General features: G+C 41.8%; 1 protein-coding gene across 7 annotated transcripts in view; it reads left to right on the plus strand.

Annotated features, from left to right (window-relative positions):
• The window catches only part of LPP (LIM domain containing preferred translocation partner in lipoma), a 688,691-nt gene that overhangs the window by 220,034 nt on the left and 448,871 nt on the right, over nt 1–19,786 (plus strand). For all 7 annotated transcript variants that reach the window (XM_060099284.1, XM_060099283.1, XM_060099282.1 and 4 more), the window contains one exon: nt 16,795–16,995. In XM_060099284.1, the coding sequence (XP_059955267.1) occupies nt 16,803–16,995 (193 nt within the window). In that variant the 5' untranslated portion in view covers nt 16,795–16,802. The remainder of the gene's footprint in view (nt 1–16,794; nt 16,996–19,786) is intronic.

The following is a 19,786-nucleotide window of genomic DNA, read 5'->3' on the forward strand; positions in this document are numbered from 1 at the left end:
GAAAGATTACAATTTTAATAACTGTTTAATATTTCATTGAGTGGTTATGCCATATCTTAATTATTCCAATATTTTTATGTATTGCTGTGATTGACATTTTTATGCATAAATATAGCTTAGTTCGTCAAAAATCTTAAACATGTTGGAGGGTTGAGATCTCAGGGTCAGAGGTTAGCATTTTATGGTTATTCAAATTCCCTGATGACTTGTGTTCTACAAGGGATGTTTCTGTAATTGCAGCAGGAATGAGTGAGTGGGTCAGTGTCTCCCCAGTGGTGCCAGCATTAGATATGTTGTCTTCTTGGTACTAGTAATTTCTTTGGTTATTGTGAGGTTAAACGTGTGTCTTCATGTCTCATGTCTAGTTATTTTTTTTTATGGCATTTGAAAATGAATACTTTGTGATCTATGGGAACCTCTTCACAGCAAAATGAAGAATCAGTATTTTAAAGAGAATTGTACATGACTTGTACATTCACTTTATAACAAAGTGAATCAGTTTTACATATACATATGTTCCCATATCTCTTCCCTCTTGCATCTCCCTCCCTCCCACCCACCCTATCCCACCCCTCTAGGTGGTCACAAAGCACCGAGCTGATCAGGGAGGGTTCTTTTAATGGCATTGGGATAATTGGTAGGCATTAATGAAAAAAGAGTTGTATCATGAATATATATCAGAATAGACCTTGCTATGAATTAAAGGTCATGTTAAAAAAAAAGACAACTAGAGAAAAGCTTTAATAAATGAACAGATTGATTATATCTTTAGTAGATTGGAAATAATAACTTTTTAAAATTTAGAACTGGAGTTTACAAAATTTTTCTGTGAGGGACCAGGTAGCAAATATTTTAGGCTTTGAGGCCAGAGTGACTCTGTCACAACGACTCAACTCTGCCATTGTGGCACCAAAGCAGCCATAGACAAGTCACACATCTAATAAAGAAATAGAGAACACATCTGTTTGTAAGAAGAAACATAATATTGTGTCAGTTTCCTCACACGTCTGTTCCCAAAGTGAATTTTATGTATCTTTTAATTTTTTTTGCCAGTGTGTGAAAAGTAGTATCTCCTTGCTATTTTAATTTGCATTTCTCTACTGTTGAAGTTGTGTATGTGTATTTTTATTATTATTATTATTTGCTATATTTGTTTTCCATTTAGGTCTCCTCTTCAGTGAATTACAAGTAGGGTTAATTTGTTTTACTTATTTTATCTTCTTGTCACTTGATGTCTCAAGGCCCTGGAGACCTGTGGTATCTCCAGACCAGTGCAGACTAACAGGGCACCATTTTGCGTCACGAATGATAACTCTTCCTGTAACTTTGTGCTCAAGGGCCTGGGACTTGATTTTCAGTTCAGTTCTTACCCGTGTCCTAGGCCAGCTACTTGCCAGTAGACTGAGGCTGGAGGACCACTTTGTTTCTCCATCCTGAGTGGTGCTTTGCTGCTTCCAGCTCCTTTAGAGTTAGTTGTTGTCTGAGTATTACCTGAACCTACCTATGCCCTTTGGGGCCTGAAATCCAGTTGTGGGCAAGATCTACCTTTGCATTTCTGTCTGTCCTGGTGAGAAACCCTAGAGCTTGAGCCTCCCTCCCTTCAATTGCACTACTTTAAAGAATGATCAGAATTATGTTTCACTCCTGAGTGATGATGGTTATTTCTGTTTTCCAAGAGATATGACTGAGAAAATGGTGAAGTGACTTGCACAGAGCCACACGGAAGTTCTTAGAGGACACACACCGTGAGATTATGATAGTGACTGAGGTGGAAGCGTCCTTTTCTTGGTCCAGGGTCTCATGTCCTGGGTGAGCTGCCATCACAAAGGGTGCCTCGGCCCCTCCCGGCAGTCTTTCCATTGTTGCGTGTGCTACAGGAACTGAGACCATTATGACAGAGCCAAGCTGGTTTCTCTTCTCTTTTGGACATCATTGTTTGTCACAATTCTGAACACTATTTCTTCCTCCTGATTATAAAATTGTAAAATCATGGCTATATTTATATTTCCTTTTGCTGCGAAGTACCATTCACAGCTTTCCTTTGAAATTCCTTTATTAATAATCTTTCTTCATATATACGTATCATCTGCTGTTTATGAAATGCTCTTCTGTCCTGTGTTACACTTAATCCTCATCAACACCTATGAGGTAAGCAGGGCAGAGATTGTTGTCTCCATTTTACAGATGAGGAAACAAAGGCCCAGCGAGGTCTGGAAGGCCCTGGCCTTGGACTGCCCTTGGAGCTGGTAGCAGAACTGCCTTTAAATGCATGACCTTGACTCTGCTGACATTTTTCTTCCTGTCCAGGAAATTACTTCTCTTTTATGAGTTTCAGGGATTTTCTTGTCCAAGACACGAAGAAACTGGTGACTTTTCTTGAGAGATCTAAGCATTATTACATTTGCCTAATATTTCTTTCACGTATTGGTCTGAGTACTTTCAGAGAAGACAGTTACATGTAAATATTCCCCTTTTTTTTCAGACAGTGAGGCAGACATTTTCAGAGAAGACAGAGACCCTGAAGAAACTGTGTTTGTTCTTTGGTATTCTTAACAACCATTGCAATCATGAGTTTGGATTTTTTCCCTGAGGTTTTCTAGTTGTAGGCTGCTATAATGCTTCACATTTGGGGCTCAGTGATTCCTGTTCCTATTTTAACTCTATGAGGCTTGTGTGTTATGTGACCTTTGTGCTCTGACCTTCAGATTTAGGGAACTGAAAATTTAGGAAGTTTTGTTAGGACTTGAATCCAAGTAAATTCCCTTATGAGTACAAAGACTCATAGAACTGTGGAATGTTAGAGTTTCAAGGGACTTTCATCCATCTAGCCCCCTTGATTTGAAAACGTGGCCAGTTAGTGATAAAATGGAGGCTAGGTTGCTGGAGTTAGATTTGGCTCTCTGCTGGCTTGTTGCATGTCGCTTCATACTTCTCCTGCCGTGTCATGTCTCTTCTTACCAGGCTCTGAGCTCTGAGAGGGCTGGCACTGTGTCTGCCCTGGGCATGGTTCTGCTCCCTAGTGAAAGTCAGAGGGCTTTGCATAGGCACTCAAGATTTCTTCGCACAGTGAGTGACTTGAACCTGTCTCTTGTTGATAAAATATCATTACTGTCTATTGGCAAATGGAATTTTAAGGGTATGGAGGTGGGGTTTAGTCAGGGTTTACTCTGGGAAACAAACCACTCTAGATATCTGAAGCAGAAAGGTTTTAATTCAGGGTGTTAGGTGCTTCAAAATCATTGGAAGGAGTGTACAGAGCAGGAGTGTACAGAGCAGGCTATGATTGCTTCAAAATCATTGGAAGGAGTGTACTGAGCTTCCAATAGTAAATCTCAGAACCCCATAAAATTACTGTGTGTGGGCAGCAGAGATTCATGAGGCTACCATGGAACTGCTGTGGTCAGGAATACGGCACACTACTTGTGAACCAGAGATTAAGAAGCCCCGATCGGGAAGGTAGTAACTGGACCCTAAAACCTGGAGTCCAGCTGCTCTCTCTGCCGCAGCTGCTTCTTGACAACCACAAGGCTGAAGACTGAATGTTGGAATGTGGATGCAGAAAAACCCTCTGTCTCCATGACCGTGTTTCCAGCAGACAGCAAGCCAAAGTGGCAGAACGTGGCTTCCATCTTACTTTTATCTTCCAAGTCTCAAGCTGGTACATATATTTTGGCAAAATCTCTTTTGCAATCAAACCCTACCCTGCCAGGCAGCCTCTGCAATATGGCAAGGTTGAGTGCTCATCCACCATTTCCAACACAGTAAGGGTTATTGTTGCCACATTTTGGGCATGCCTTCCATAAGGCTCTGTGTGTAGTTGATATTAAATTGAGGATGGATTAACAATTATGTTCCATTAGATCTCTATTTGTCAGTGTAATTAATTATATAACAGAAGGGAAGGCAAGAGTTTTACTTTAGGGAATCCCTAAGGGGAATTCCTATTTGTCAGAAAAAAATGCCATAAGGAGGGAAGATCCTGAGCTGGGAGAGTATTCTAAACTGTTTTGGTTTCAAACGTCTTGGAAGGTACTACAAGGAGACATGCGATTTTATGATACGACAGTGCTTACCATGTCTGGGGGGGAGTTCCGTCTTTGGCAGGGGTTGTCAACTTTCCACTTTGAATGCTTTGCCTCCTCCCCCGCCCCTGTGGAATATACATTTTGAATTTCCAAGGGAAATCAATATAAAATCGTTTATTTAAAATAAATTAAATTGACATACAGCCTATGGGCCGGCAATGAATTCTTTTGACTTCCGTTTCCCTTAACTTTCCCCCGACCCCTATTTAAAAATGTAAAACATTTATAAGTAATCCCCTCCATCTTTACTCTTGTACCCTAGTGAATACATTTGGACACATTTTATTTCTGTTTCTTGCCCACTCCCTAATTTTTCCTGTTCCGAATTGTCCTTCTACTTGAAACAGAGTAGACATAAAATCACTGGTAATATTGATGGTCATGGGGACAGGAGTGGGCAGGTGGTGAATATATAATTGAAGTAAATAATCTGATTTTCTTGGAAAAGGTGATATTCTTTGCTTCAGGAGAAAGAGGCTGAGTGAATAGGGTAGTTGATACTAGCTTCTTCTTGATTTCTCCTGTACCCTGTATTTTTCTACTCCTGCGCAATCATTCTGGTACCCTCTTCCATCCTTACTGGGAAGCACGTGCTTCTGGAGCAGGGAAGCCCCCAAGACCTTCTCACTGCTAATTGCTCTGCCCTCTTAGCAATTGCAGTAATAGACTCAAAGTTGGAAAGTCTTTGGCCATATGGAGCCTTTGGGAGAGGGCCCTATCATATTCAGAATTCTCTTGGACTCAGTGACCAAAACCTCATTATTGCTGTTATAAGTAAAGTGACTATATATAAGGTATTGTCTAAATGGGGACACTATCGAGAGTGAAAAGGGACACTGTTAATAATTACACTGAAACAGCAGGCATAAATTGGATGTATGGTCACCCTAATTATAAGGAATTGTGGAGAACAGTGCTTGAAATGTGAACTGACACGATTCAGAAGCAGAGTTTAACTCTTTATATTCCCAAATCTTTAAGCTTCCCTTCTCTTTTATATAATAACCACGTGCTAAGCACTGATGATGGGAGAGGTTCTGTATTAGGCACTAGGAAAATAAAGGAAGATACTGTCTGTGTTCTTTATTTCCTTACAATCACTGTAAGATTTTAGAGCAGAGGGTTTTCAACCTGGCTCATAGCATAGTTCTCATTGGAGGGCTAAGGAAGTAATACGTTTTATACTTCCCCCACAAGTGAAGTGTATTCTGCCAAAGGACGAAGATTTAAATAAATCCGAGGAACTCTTTTATCAATTTGTCTTTTTTTTTTTTTTTGCGGTACGCGGGCCTCTCACTGTTGTGGCCTCTCCCGTTGCGGAGCACAGGCTCCAGACGCGCAGGCTCAGCGACCATGGCTCACGGGCCCAGCCGCTCCGCGGCATGTGGGATCTTCCCAGACCGGGGCACGAACCCGTGTCCCCTGCATCGGCAGGCGGACTCTCAACCACTGCGCCACCAGGGAAGTCTAGAATGGGACTTTTTAAACTTGGAACACAGAAAAAGTTACGTACGAAACTAAAAAAAAAAAAAAAAATTTTAAGTATCTGGAGGGCTTCCATGTATAAGAGGGCTTGTGATTCCAAGGAAAAAGCAGGACTGATCGGTGGTTCTTAGGGGAATAGTTTTCAGCCTCACGTAACTTTCTATCAGTTATAACTTTCCTGCCATGGAAGGGGCTGCCTTGTGAGGTAATAAGTTCCTTGTCATTGATTTGGACAAGCACACTTACAGAAGGTGATTAACTTTCAACTTCAGCTCCATGTTAGAAGAAATAACTTCATTAACAATTTCATGCTTCTTGGATATTAAAACGTCTATATTCGTAAGTCGGTAGCTACTGCCTTACATATGTCTAAAGTGCATGTGTATGTATGTGTTTTATTTCCACAGAATATTAGCCAATTTAGTACATTCTTCACACATGGCATTGCCTTTTTTGCATGGTAGTCAGTAATTAATAAAAATGCAGAAGGCATAACATCAGCACTCTCATCGAAAGAAATTTGAAAGGGAATAACATCCACCCATGTCATTCTGAAACTGATCCGAAAGAGCCTGGCTCGTTTTTACTCAGTGGCTATTGGTCGATGCTCTTACAGATTTTGTCTCTGTTTCAAAATCTTGAAATAAAGGTGGAACAGCTTCCAACATGACTTAAGAAGAAGGTCACCGGTTGAAAATGGTTTCAATTGTTTTGCTATTAAATGTGAAATTGGAAAACTAGCCTCTCTTACATAATTTGAATTTATAACTCATTCTAATGAGAAGCCTGCCTGTTTTTCGTACCATTTCAAATACTGAGAAATTTCTCCAGGCTCTTGGATTGGTGTTAAACGGAAATTTTTATTTCAGAGCATATAATACATTGAGTCTCTTTCTTCTTTAAAGCAGTATCTTATGATCTTTGAAGGATGAAAAGTTGTGCCTCTCCTTCCTCCCCCTTTATTTTTCCAGTGACTGGGCATTTTAATTTAATTTAGCAATATCCTTACATTTTAACCTTAGAATGAAGTAGACTTGGGGTTTATCAGAAATTTAAGATGAAAATTAAGTATTAGAGAAACAAAGATTAATTTGGAAACTTTAACTTGTAATAATCATATTATCCAAATTCAATAATGTTAATTCAAATTACAGCATCCAAACTCTATGCAAAAGCTCTGAACTAGTTTACAACCGGTAATGAGATATTAGGATACAAACAGCATTGACAGGTGACAGTTTTGTGAGCAATATAATGTTTAGAAGGCTGGAGGGTAACAGTTAACTCTGTGTCTTGTTGCTGTGATTACTCTTGGCAGGTTATATGGTCTGAGCAAACATTGCTTCACAGTGTCACATATAGTAGTGTCATGTAAATATGGCCTGAGATTTGTCAATAGAGGGTTTATATTCATTGAAGACAAAGTGAAATATTTCTACTTTTCAAGATATATCTAAAATAGAGTTTTTTTCTCTTATTCAATATAGTTGTATTGGGATATCAAAGTGAATTTGTAATAAAGAAGAACAAAAAAATTATTAAAAAATTAAAATCAATGAAAACACCCCTCAAGTGCTAGTAATAGTCTCTGATCTGTCTAATGGGTACAATGGACTTGTAAACAGATAGCTAAAACACAGTGTTCATGTATGTTAATGCAGGTTTGAACAAGCTGTCAGGGGAAAGCAGACAGTGAGCGGCAATTAACTTGTGGACCTACCCACTTGGCAGTGGGTTTGGAATGAGAGGATTCCAGCCAGATACCACCAAAGAGATTGCTAGGCCTTGTTAGAGATGCTGTTGGCGATTTTTCCCATGGTCACTTTTTCATCCTGGTGGAGGGGCAGGGTATAAACCAGAATTTTAAACCCTTATGAATCAGGCACTCAGAATCTCATCTTTGTAAATCCAGATTTCCACTTTTAGAAGTAGACTTACTGAACTCAAAGGGCTCAAGGTATTGTTTGCCCCCTTTTCTTGGTCTTGTACAGAAAAGTCTGCTAGAATCAGAGACTTAGAGAAAGCTCCTTAAGAGTACATTTTAAAAATAAACACAGCACACTCCCCAGACTAGCCATACCATTGCAGAACATAGCATGTTGGAGATCATCTTCTTAATGCTCATTATTTTAGAGCTGGAGAATTTTTTTTTAACATCTTTATTGGAGTATAGTTGCTTTACAATGGTGTGTTAGTTTCTGCTGTATAACAAACTGAATCAGCCATACATATACATATATCCCCATATCCTCTCCCTCTTACGTCTCCCTTCCACCCTCCCTATCCCACCCCTCTAGGTGGTCACAAAGCACCGAGCTGATCAGAGCTGGAGAATTTGAGGTCCAGACAGGGTACATATTTTCTTGTTCACTTAGCCAAGTAGAACCATTGTCGTTAAAGGTGACCTAGAGTGCAAAGTTGGGGTCTCATGACTTCAGTGCTGATCTCCAATGGCGTGGGTGCTGACTCTTTTGGAAGAGAAATTCTTTAATCCTATGTCTATTTCAGTGCTTTTTACCCACTCTTTCTAGTTATTATCCAAGAATAAGCAAGAGTTTCTCACTTGTTTAGTGAAACTTTTCCACCACAAACACCTTCTGGAAGCAGAACAACTGGGTTGAATCCAGGTGCAACTCCCTGTGACTTCTTGGCCATTGAATAGCCTGTCCTGGCTGTTGTCATCCAGTTGCGGCAAATAAAAGCCCATGAGGTAGTAATTGGTTTGGTTCCATTCTCTCCTTTACCGTCTTCTGAGAGGCCTGGTCTTCCAGTGCTGTTGTTTCCCTGTCAGGGTCGCTTGTTCCCTTTCCGTGTGATATTCTGAATCTGAAGTGACAGTGCAATGTGGATTATGTCTCTATTCCGCCTCACTTCTTTATCAGAGACAAATGTTTACTTGAACGGACTGATGCTTCTCCCTCTTTCTGCTTCTTAGTTTACTGGCATCTGCAAATGTAGTTGGGTTTTTCTTGCCACCAGCTGTGTTGCCAGTCATAGGGATTGCACCTTTAGCATTGATTTGTATTCGTACTAACTCTGTGCAAGGCAGGTTGGCATTTAACCTGTTGATTCCTGGTCTGCCTCCCCTCACTCTACCACCCCCAGTCAAGGGGACTCATAGGAGTGAAGACGGATTTGTAAGAAACCTCAGCTCACTCAGCTGGCAGACTTGTAGGGGGAGTCATGGAACATGAGGGTTGGAAGGAATGGTAGCAGGCATCTCATCTTCAGTTTACAGATAGGGAGACACACTGAGGTTCAAAGAGGTCAAGGGACTAAAGTCATAGAGCCAGTCAGTGGCTGAGCTGGAAATCCACCCAAGTCCTCTGCATCTCAGTCCAGTGTTTTTTCCAGTATTTCCATCTGTCTGTCAGATAGTCTATATAAATGTTTGGCATTTCTGTAGAGTTGTTCTCTCGTCACCCCTTCCGAGTAATGGCAGCTGTCCATGCAGAGAGTGGGGCACTTAGCTAGTGCGGGACTAGAGTTGCCTGTAAAGAGAAGTGGAGTGAATGCATTGACATTTTCAGCCCATGGCAGAACCTGTTTGCCCTTCCAGCTCTCATCAGAGGAAGAGTGATTATGTTTGCTATTCAACTAACAATTGTGTTCAATTTTCAGCCTGCCTTGTTGTTTAACGTTGTCTTCCCATGCTTCCGTCACATGCCACAGCATATCTGCTTCGTAATTACACTGGTAGGGACTTACCTACACCGTTTGGAAAAGGTTTGCCTAAAGTACTTATTTACTTGTGCATAATAAATCTTGATTGATACCTTGGTAATCTCTGAGATCATTCTAAGGTTCCCTCCCACAATGGGGAGGTTTGAAGAGACAGGGAAACGGGTGACAAAAAAAGAAGAACAACAACAACAAAAAAGAGGGCTGTGTTTCCTCACTGATGACCTAAGAGGAGAATTATGGATGATTTGGAGTCTCCATGGCTGACTTTTACTTGTTTCTGCCTAGTTCTACAGTCAGAATCTTCCCTAGACTCATGAGTTTGTGCGTAGAGTTGTCATTAGCATTCATCTAATAATCGAGTCACATCATTTTCAGAGGAGGTCACTGTGATCCCAGAGAGAGCAAAGGTTTCACTATGAGCTCATGGCAGAGCTGAGACTGGGAGCTGGGTCTGAATTCAGAAGATCAGGTATCTTGCATCTGAGGACCAAGATGTAGAAAAGGATAATTAACTGTAGTCTAGGAAGGGAGGCACAGTGTACCATTTTAACAGCCCCTTAAGAAAGCAGTTTTGAAACTCTAGGAAGGCACTGACTTATACAAAGAGGAAAGATCATGAAAAATCTCCAAAGGTGTAGGACAGTGTTATTTAAATCTTAATTGCTTGTTTAAGTGGAGAAAATGTTGCTAAGGGACACGAATCCTAAACTCAGTCGGCTATCAACTACTTCTGATGTTTAAGTCACAAAGCCCCTCAGCCTCTCAATTATTCTACCAATAAAATAGTGTTGTTCATACCTGTCTCTTCCTTCAGTGTTATTCATTTATTCAGCAAACATTGACCAAGAGCCAGGCCTTACTTGGGTTAATTGCCAAGGGAGATTTAGGGACTAATGCAACATAATTTAAAGATTAAAATAAACACTCTAAGTTAAGTCAATTATTCCCAACCCTTGAATCAGAATACATACATAAAGATTCCCAGATGAGTCTAGTGTGCAGTTTTAAAAACCACTTCTTTAAGCTTATAGCAATTGGTGTTAGATAATACCATACAACGGGGCTTGGTTGTTTTTAAAGTTTGGTGAGCTATGTAAATGTTTAAAGAAGAGTACTATCGATTTTAAGCTTTTTTTTTTTTTTTTTTGGCTGTGCCATGCAGCATATGGGATCTTAGTTCCCTGACCAGGGATCAAACCCATACCCCCGCCGTGGGAACACAGAGTCTTAACCACTCGACCGCCAGGGAACTCCCTTGTTATTGATTTTAGAAAAGAAGCAAAACTTGAGCAAGCACTGGTTGGTTCTATTTTTGTGGATGACAGTGACTTGTCATTCACGTGCTATCTTTAGAGAGGCTTGGTAGCCATTTTTAGTATTAAATGTCACCTTACCTGTAGCCGTAGGTTTTCCCACCCATAGAGGAAGGGTCTTGGACGTCACATGGCCTTTTTCAGTTTTTTGTGTTTTCTTGTGTCTAATCAATTTGGCTAGACTTTTGGCTTCATCAATTTGTGATCCTGGGGCTCATGATAGTTAGGTTTGATGGAACAAAATAGAGAAGACATTATGGCAGGTGGGATGTAGGAGCTAGGGATGGATGTGAAAGCAAAATCTCCTGTTTCTAAGTGATGACTTTCTTTGGATTATGGTGTTTTCTTTTTCCTGCAAACAGACAGGTAGTACCATGGTGAAGACCATGGCTTTTGGGTCCAAGACTTGTGTCCAAGCTTCAGCTTTGCTCTTCCTTAACTGTGTATCCTTGAGCAAGTTATTTAACTCTTAGAGCCTTACTTTCTTTTCTTTCTTTCTTTTCTTTTTTTTTTGCAGTACGCGGGCCTCTCACTGTTGTGGCCTCTCCCGTTGTGGAGCACAGGCTCCAGACGTGTAGGCTCAGCGGCCATGGCTCACGGGCCCAGCCGCTGTGCGGCATGTGGGATCTTCGCGGACCGGGGCACGAACCCATGCCCCCTGCATCGGCAGGCGGACTCTCAACCACTGCACCACCAGGGAAGCCCCGAGCCTTACTTTCTTGATCTGCTAAATATGGAGAAAGATAACCCTACCTCATGTAATAGTCAGAATGATTATGTGGCCAGTAGAAAATTGCTTGGCATATAGTAAGTCCTCAATAAACATTTGCTATTTATTGTCAGTCTGTAGCTTTCTTGTACCCACTGAACAGTTAGGAGGAGAAGACAGAAGAGTGACAGAGCGGCAATAAGTGAAATCTCTTAGGTTCTTCTTAATTGCTTTGCATTTGATGACAGTTCCTGAAAGACCAGTGCTTAGGGAACCCCAGCTTTTTAACTCCCATCAGCAGTAGGCATCTTGCTTAGAGGAGGGCCACTTCTCTTGTTTTCCTCTCTTCTGATGGTGTTTGTGTATTTTCAGAGCCCCTGTGTAGATCTTCCCTTTCACTTCTTGCTTTCATGATGATTATATGCTTAGAGTGAAACCAATCGAGAACCAGAGGAAGTAAGAGCAGGGTAAGTTTTGGTCCAGCAAAACCAGCTCTCACCGGTGCTTATCTCTCTGTTTACCATGGGTCTCTTTCTGAGAAGCTGAGAAACCCCAGGGAAATGTTCTAGTTCATCCGTTCACTAAACTTGTGAGGTTTTCTCAAACCCATTTATCAAAATGAAGGGCTGTAATTAAGATTTCAGAGAAGGAAAGCACTCTAGAATATTAGAGCTGATTGGGACTTTACAGACATTCATTCTGCAAATGAGCATCCTCTCTTGTTAAAGGTCACACTGGCAAAGCTGAGACTAGAACTGGGGTCATAGGGACTCTATGTCTATACTATTGTATTTATCTCCTTCCTTGGATCCATTTTGCATAGATTAGTTTTTCTTACATAGAATTTTCACTCTTGTTAGATTCCTGCTCAAAGATAAAAGTTCTAGCTTTTTATTTCTCTGTATAAGACCTTTAAATGAGCAAGGCTCATTTTAACCTTCCAAGTCTTTCCCCCAAATATGCTAAGTCCCTCATTTCAGTTCAGCTGGTCTGCTGCCTTCTCAAAGAAGTGCCTTGCTTCTTCCTTCAGTTCACAGAATTTTCAAGCATTGTCCTTTCGCTTATTCCCTTTGTCTTTCAGAGCCCCCTAGCTTTCAGAGTACCCCTGTGCTAGATCCTGTGACATACCCCAATTGGTTTTTTTGTTTTTGTATACTTTGTGTTGCCCTTTTTCTCTTTTCACATATAAAAATATATCTTCCTCAGGTAGGCTTTAACCTCCTTGAAAACAGGATGATAATCTGAACCATCTGAGTACAGGATGAGACTTTGCTTTATCTGGAGCTCTAGGGCTTGGCAAATAAATTTATTCATTTATTAAATTAACGGACATTTTTATTGAATGCCTATTATGTATTAGGCCATGAGGTTAGAGCATGATAATTACTTCTGCTCTCAAGGATTGAAGAGTTTAGTTTGTGATACAGGCAAGCAGAGAGGCAGAGTGACATGTGATGGGAGTGATGATGGCAGTATCCCAGGTGCTGTGGAAATGTAGTGAAAGGGGACATAGCTTGAACTGGAGGACGGAGAATGTGAATTATGTCTTCAAGGACTAGTAGAAAGTGATGCTCAGATCTAAATGATACATAGTACATGAGACATCATTTTTTTTTTTTTTTTTTTTGCGGTATGCGGGCCTCTCACTGTTGTGGCCTCCCCCGTTGCGGAGCACAGGCTCCGGACGCGCAGGCTCAGCGGCCATGGCTCACGGGCCCAGCCGCTCCGCAGCATATGGGATCCTCCCAGACCGGGGCACGAACCCGTATCCCCTGCATCGGCAGGCGGACTCTCAACCACTTGCGCCACCAGGGAGGCCCATGAGACATCATTTTTAATCGAGAGGTAGCTTGGGTGAAGGGGAGCAGAGATAAAACCTAGAGGAAATGGATGGATTTCCAGCAGAATATAAATGCTGAAAAATGACCTCAAAAGAAGTATAAGACTGCTACAATTATCGTAGAAGTTCTTGGAAATATGATTAAGCTCTATTATTAAAGAAAGTTTCATATCTAGATGGCTTTACACTGAATTCTGATAAACCTTTAAAGATGAGATAGTTCCAATCTTATCAGTAAACTAATCCAAACAGTAGAAGAAGATGCAGAACCCCCATATCAAAACCTAATAATGATAAGTAAAGCAAGTAGAGGAAGACACTACAGAATGATTTTACTTCGTATTATACGTACAGAAATTCTATGTAAAATAGAATATTTAATTCATCAATATACCAAAACACGACAACTGTGACTGAGTAGGATTTTTTTCTAGGACTACAAAGATGGTTCAATATCTAGAAATCTATCAACACAATTCATTACATCTCTAAATGAAGGGAGGGGAAAAAAGAGATAATTCCATCAGTGGATGCTAAGAAGGGAGATGCAGATTCTAGAAAGGGAGGAGTAACCAAAGAGATCAGCATTTATTCGTTCACCCATTCATGCATAAGATATTTTTCTAAGGGCTTCCTGGCCAGGCGTTGTGCTGGTATAGTGAGACCACTTAGGAACTTCCAGCTCATTGGGGTAGATAGGCAGGTGATGAAATAGCTTACATGTGGACTGTTAATAGTATGAAACAAGAGCCTGGGAATTAAGTTACTCTTTCTGGAGGGAGCTAGGGAAATGTTCACAGCATCAGAGACATTTCAGCTGGGTCAAGATAACAAAAAGGCGGGGGGGTGTACTTGGTAGAAAGTAATGGCATTATAGATGGTGGACACAGCATGAGCAAGTCTTCAGGGTCATTACATTTCATTATAAATCCTGGGAGTGGTGTCACTGGGCCATTGGTAACATACAGAAGAAAGGTTTGAAAAAATGCTGTTAAGGTCTTATGCAGACAGGTACTTGGCCAGACCCTGGCACTCACTGGAGGTGTTACTGGGGTTGCCTCCATGGAGAGTACAGTGGAAGGGTGATATATGGTGCTGGAGATAACTGAAAATATGGTGGGGTCCATGGTTTGCACATGGATGCTTACATTTTCATTTTTCATATTCTCCCAGAAGTTTCCTGTTCCTTTATATCTGCAGAATTTCTGAAAAGGCTAGGATTCTACGGTCAATTGGCAATGTGTGATTGCTCTGGAAATGTGCCTCTTTGCTTTAGAAATCACTGTATCCTATATTAACCCATTTTGAAAGTTTCTATTTTGGAATAACTTGAGATTTATAGAAAATTTGCAAGGATAATATTAACCCATTTTTTAAAAAATCCGCAAATAAAATTTATACTACAAATGTGCCGGGCACGTTAAAATTTTCAAATCTTTATTTGATCCTCCTTGTTCCCCACTTATACTCACTTTGATCTTGTTGAGAGTAGAACAGACACTTTATTCCCTTTTAGTAGAAAACTGAGGCTCAATTAAACAAACAAAACCAAAATTAATGTTTCTCAACCCTGAGAGATGAGCTTGGTTTTGGTATCTAAAAAAAAAAAATCTCCAAGACTTCTAAATGTGCAGCCAGTTTTAAGAACCAGGAGTAAACCAGATTCACAGTTGTTTTTCTGTATTGGTTTTGTGCTGGGCCTTAATGGTGGTTTAGGGATGTATAAAATATGATCCCCGCTCTTCCAAGGAACCTACAATTTACCAAGTGTCTGTGTACATGAGCATGTGTACAAGGTGCAGGGGAGGAAAATAAGGCCCTGCAACCAGAGTGAAAAGCCAGTGTCCCCACTGGCTTAAGTAACAGAACCCTCCTGATTCCTAATTTAGAGGCTTCCTCATTGCTTCATGTTGTCCTCTTTGATTGAGAGACCTACACCTCCAACAGTTTTCCTCCCCTCACTTTGCTTAGCACTTGACAGTATATAAAACACTTTAATGTTGTCATCTCATTGGTTGTCATGAAACTCTGTGAGTTAAGGACAGGGAGCAGGGGAACCTGGGACAGCGGATAAGGGCAGTGGGGCTGCTCAGGGTCATGTCACCCCTCCTGGCGTGGTGTAATGCTACCCAGGCCACGCTGGGCCCCATCTCTCCCCCTCCACCCCATCTCTCCCTGGCCATGCCACGTGCTGAGGCCTTTATTTTTTCCTGCATTTCCAGTTTTCTTTGTTGTTACAGACATCTGGAGGTAATCATGGAGCCCTCTCAATTAATTCAGTCCGATTAATAAATTATGGGATGGATTTGGGGCTGGGAGAGGGTGAGGGAGCCTTCCGGGCCTCCCCGCGCTGGAGAGCTCTTGCAATCAGACTTGGAGAGCCCTCCTCAGTGGCAGTCTGTGAGGCTTGGCCCCAGCCTGCAGGCTGCCTGTAGGGGTGGTTGGCTTACCCTGACACCAAGACATCGTTCTTCTTTCCTCACAGAGTATATTTTAATCCCAGTAGGATAGCCCCTGGACTGGCTGGTGTATCCCCTTCCTAGCTGAGTTCTTCCTAAAGGTCCTGTATGGTATCCGCTCAGCAGAGTTCCTGATGGGTGTTATATGGGGCTGCCCTGTGCATTATAGGGGTTGAATATTTTAGACCCTGGCTACTAAGTACCAGTAATTGTCCTAGGCATTGTGGCAAACCATGTCCCTCCTTGCAATTTCCAAGTGCCCCTTGGTGAGGAGCAGAACTGCTCCTGCTAGAGGGATCATTTTCAATGTCCTGCCATGCATTAGTCATACCCTTGTTTCAAGAATAAACCTTTGGGGGTTCCTTAATGCCTGCAGAATAAATTCAAACTCCTCAAGCTTGCATGCAAAGCTGTCAGTGCTTTGGTTCCATCCCACATTTTTAGTTCTTTTGCTAGCTGCTTCTCCGTATTCCCCCACAGCCATGCTAAAATGAAGTGCTGTGTACTTTTCTGCTCATGCAAGGTTGCCTCCTTTGTTCGGGCCCGACCTCTCCTCAGCACTCAAGGCCCAGTCTGAAGGTTGCCTCATTAATGAGGTCTTAGTCCTGCTCCCTGCAAGAAGTGATCTTATCTTTTTCTACATTCCAGCAACACTTTATTTTTTTTACCTCATTTAGATAATATCACCTCATTTAGGTAACTTACCACCATTTAATTGATATGGTAATCATTTTAATAGATTATTAATAAAATTGAAGCTTTTTTCCAACCTTGCTAGTATAAAATTCTCCTACCGTAGAAACTTCTTAAGGTTAGGGACCATTTCTTACTCATGTCTGTTTCCTGAAGAGTCCTAGGCACTAAAATAGGTAACTGTTGGAAGAGAGGAATTCCAGATTGGTTGAGGGGAGTGTTCAATTTTTCTCCTCCTCCAGTTAAGGCAAGTTTTTCATAACTCTCCTACTTCTTTTCCTCCCCCACCTCCCTCCCTCCCTCCCCCCTCCCCTCCCTTGCCCCTCCCTCTCCCTCCCCTCCCTCACCCCTCCCTCCCTCCCTCTCTCCCTTCCTTCCTTCCTTCCTTCCTTCTCTCCTTCTCAGAGTCCTTTTTCAAGATTTTATTAAGTATGGATTAAGAAGAAGTAATAACGAAGTGAAGTATATTGCCTTCATTTTTGTGTTTCTTTAAAAACAACTGTTGTTTGTTTCTTTTTAATTCCAGATTCAACAATGTCGCACCCATCTTGGCTGCCACCCAAAAGCTCTGCTGAGCCCCTTGGCCACGTGTCTGCACGGATGGAGACCACCCATTCCTTTGGGACCCCCAGCATTTCAGTGTCCACACAACAACCACCGAAGAAGTTTGCCCCAGTCGTTGCTCCAAAGCCCAAGTACAACCCATACAAGCAACCTGGCGGTGAAGGTGAGTGAAGGATTGCAGAGGTGGGTGCCCCAAATGGGACAGTTCAATATAATAAAAAGTGATTTGCAGTACAATGTTGTGTTGGAACAAGGTAGCTCAAGAATTTGTGGTGTGGTTATCATAGTGTATAGACTGTCAAAGGTTAAAAAGCATCAACTAACCATCTAGGCAGCTCTTCTTTTGGGCATAAAGATTGAGATCTCTTAGGGGTTATATGACTGTGGTTATACAGTGAGTTCGGGCCAGAGCTAAAATTAGAACCCTCATCTCTTCATTCATAGCTCAGTGCTCTTCTACTGCTGTGTCCTCCATCCCCATCCCACTGTCCTGTAGAAGTGTGTCTACCACCCAGTCGTCCCTCCCTCTTGCCAATGGACATGTGTCCAAAAATGCTGCCAAACAGTGGACTCCCCTCTAATGTGAAGGGAATAAAGACAGGGTTTCTTATAGAGAAGGAGGCAGAGGTGTGAGGAAGTCTAGTAGGTATGACAGTTGATGCACACCCGAGGGGAAGGATGGGGCAGGTCCTATATTGTGTTGGCGTATGTGAGAGGGAGGAGAGAAGCAGGTAATGGTTGCACTTCAGACCCCTCCACAAGGGGTCAGATTCACCATGAGTGCTGTGAATTCTGGTGAGTTGTCCCCTTGGCCGACTCTTCCTGCATTGAGATGCCCCATCCTCGTCACTGTACTCTGTGAGGCTCTCCCACTGTCTAGCTGGTTCTCTAGGGACAGTGGCGTCATCTCTGATCCTCTGCAGCTCTTTGCTCAACTGTTTGTTCTTTCTTAACACGCCACCTCACACCCTTCTGTCACCTGTCACAGTCCTATTTGTATCACCTTCTCCAGTGTCTGGACTTGACCTAGATCCTAAGTAATCACTCCCTTCCCTGGGTTTCCACATACATCTTATTCTGACTGTCAACTTCCTACTTCTTTTGTTGTTCCTCCTGCTCTTCTTTTTTTATTTTTTATTTTTATTTTTTGCGGTACGCAGGCCTCTCACTGCTGTGGCCTCTCCTGTTGCGGAGCACAGGATCCAGACGCGCAGGCTTAGCGGCCATGGCTCACGGGCCCAGCTGCTCCGCAGCATGTGGGATCCTCCCGGACCGGGGCACAAACCTGCATCCCCTGCATTGGCAGGCGGACTCTCAACCACTGCGCCACCAGGGAAGCCCCCTCCTGCTCTTCTTAATCTGCCACTATTGACCAGATAGTCTGTCTGAGGCACTATGCTTTTCATTGTCATTTTATTGCCTTCCCTATAACCCTATGAACTAAGTATTTTTTCACATAAAGAAATGGAAGCTTAGAGAAAAGAGGTGACATTCTCTGTGGTTTTGTGGCTACAAAGTTTCTGAAGTGAGGCTGTTGTCTTCACCCAGTCTGCTCTGCTGCTGGTCCTTCTCTTCCTGGCATATGTGGCACTCGGGCCCCATATGATGGTGATACTTCCCTACTTCCTTATAAGAATGTAAGCTTTGTTTCCCCATTTAAGCAACAAGACGTGGTTTCTCACTCATCCTTATGTTCCTCTTGGCTCTTATTATGCTACTGTGTTTTTAGTGGGAATGATTGTGTATGGTCAAATGTATGTCTGTATGTTCCTGTGTGTATATACATTTGGATGGATGACGGATGGCTGCATGGGTGAGTGCACTGCTCAGTAATTCTTCTCTTGCAATAAACAGTTTGGAACGTGGCATCCTCTCTCGAAGCAACTCAGTCTCACTCAATTTCTGAAGTCTTGAGTCTTTCTTGCAATTCTGCCAATCCCTCTTTCTTTTTAATATAACCTTTTTTGAATACGTAAAGGAAGAAATTTCCCTTGCATATATACATTTTAAAGACAAACATGGATAAAGTTTCATGGATATTCAGACTTTTTTAAAATATAGCTCCATCTCTTCATCTGCTATATATTATGACATGATATTTGTTAGAAGTGTAAGATTTGCTTTCCTTTATATTTAATTTAAATGTTAGTGCATCCTCTGTTGCTCTCAGTGTTTTTATAATTCATGTTATTTTTGTTTAATTTTTTATACATTTTCTAAAGTTTATATCCATTTTCTTTTTCTTTTTTTGTCCATTTAGAATACTCTTTACCATTAGTGAAATCCCCAGGTAGTAGGTAACACAGTTTTCATTTACCGCGTGAGTTGATGAGGTCTCATGTCTCAGCTCACGCCATTGCCATTCCTTGCCTCTGAACATACGCGCCCTCAATTTGTAGCCCATAAAGCCTTAACATTCATAGCTTAATTCAGGCCCTGACTTCCAAGAACCTCAGCCACAAAGGCAGAGTGTAGAACTAACAGAAATCACACAGTCCACCTTTTGCTGGTATAAAGATGAGAACTGCAGTGCAGAGAGTGTGAGTGTTTTTTTCAGAAATGCACAGCCTGCTTGTGGTCAAGTTGGTACCAGTCCTCAGGTCCGCTTTGTTTGAGTCCAGGGTTATCAGGACCTTGTATTATATTCTACTCTGTCCCTCAGCCATAACCTCTGTGCGTCTCATACAATCCTTTTCACAGCTGTCCTTCTAATAGATTTACTTGTGTATGGTCCTGTCTCCTTTGGTAGACTCGGACCTTTTAGAGGCTGGGGCTGCCTGACTCATGCCTTTACTCCCAACAGCATCCAGCAGGACACCTGACACCTAGTAGCTACTCAATGATGTTTGCGGTGATAATTAAACTACAGCAATATAAGCGTGCTTTTCCAGGCACAGATTCGAGCTTCTTAACCACTTTTTAGGCTTTATGGTTCTGTCTGAATTTCTTTTTAC

This window comes from Mesoplodon densirostris, chromosome 5 (genome assembly GCF_025265405.1).
Source record: "Mesoplodon densirostris isolate mMesDen1 chromosome 5, mMesDen1 primary haplotype, whole genome shotgun sequence".
Taxonomy (NCBI): domain Eukaryota; kingdom Metazoa; phylum Chordata; class Mammalia; order Artiodactyla; family Ziphiidae; genus Mesoplodon; species Mesoplodon densirostris.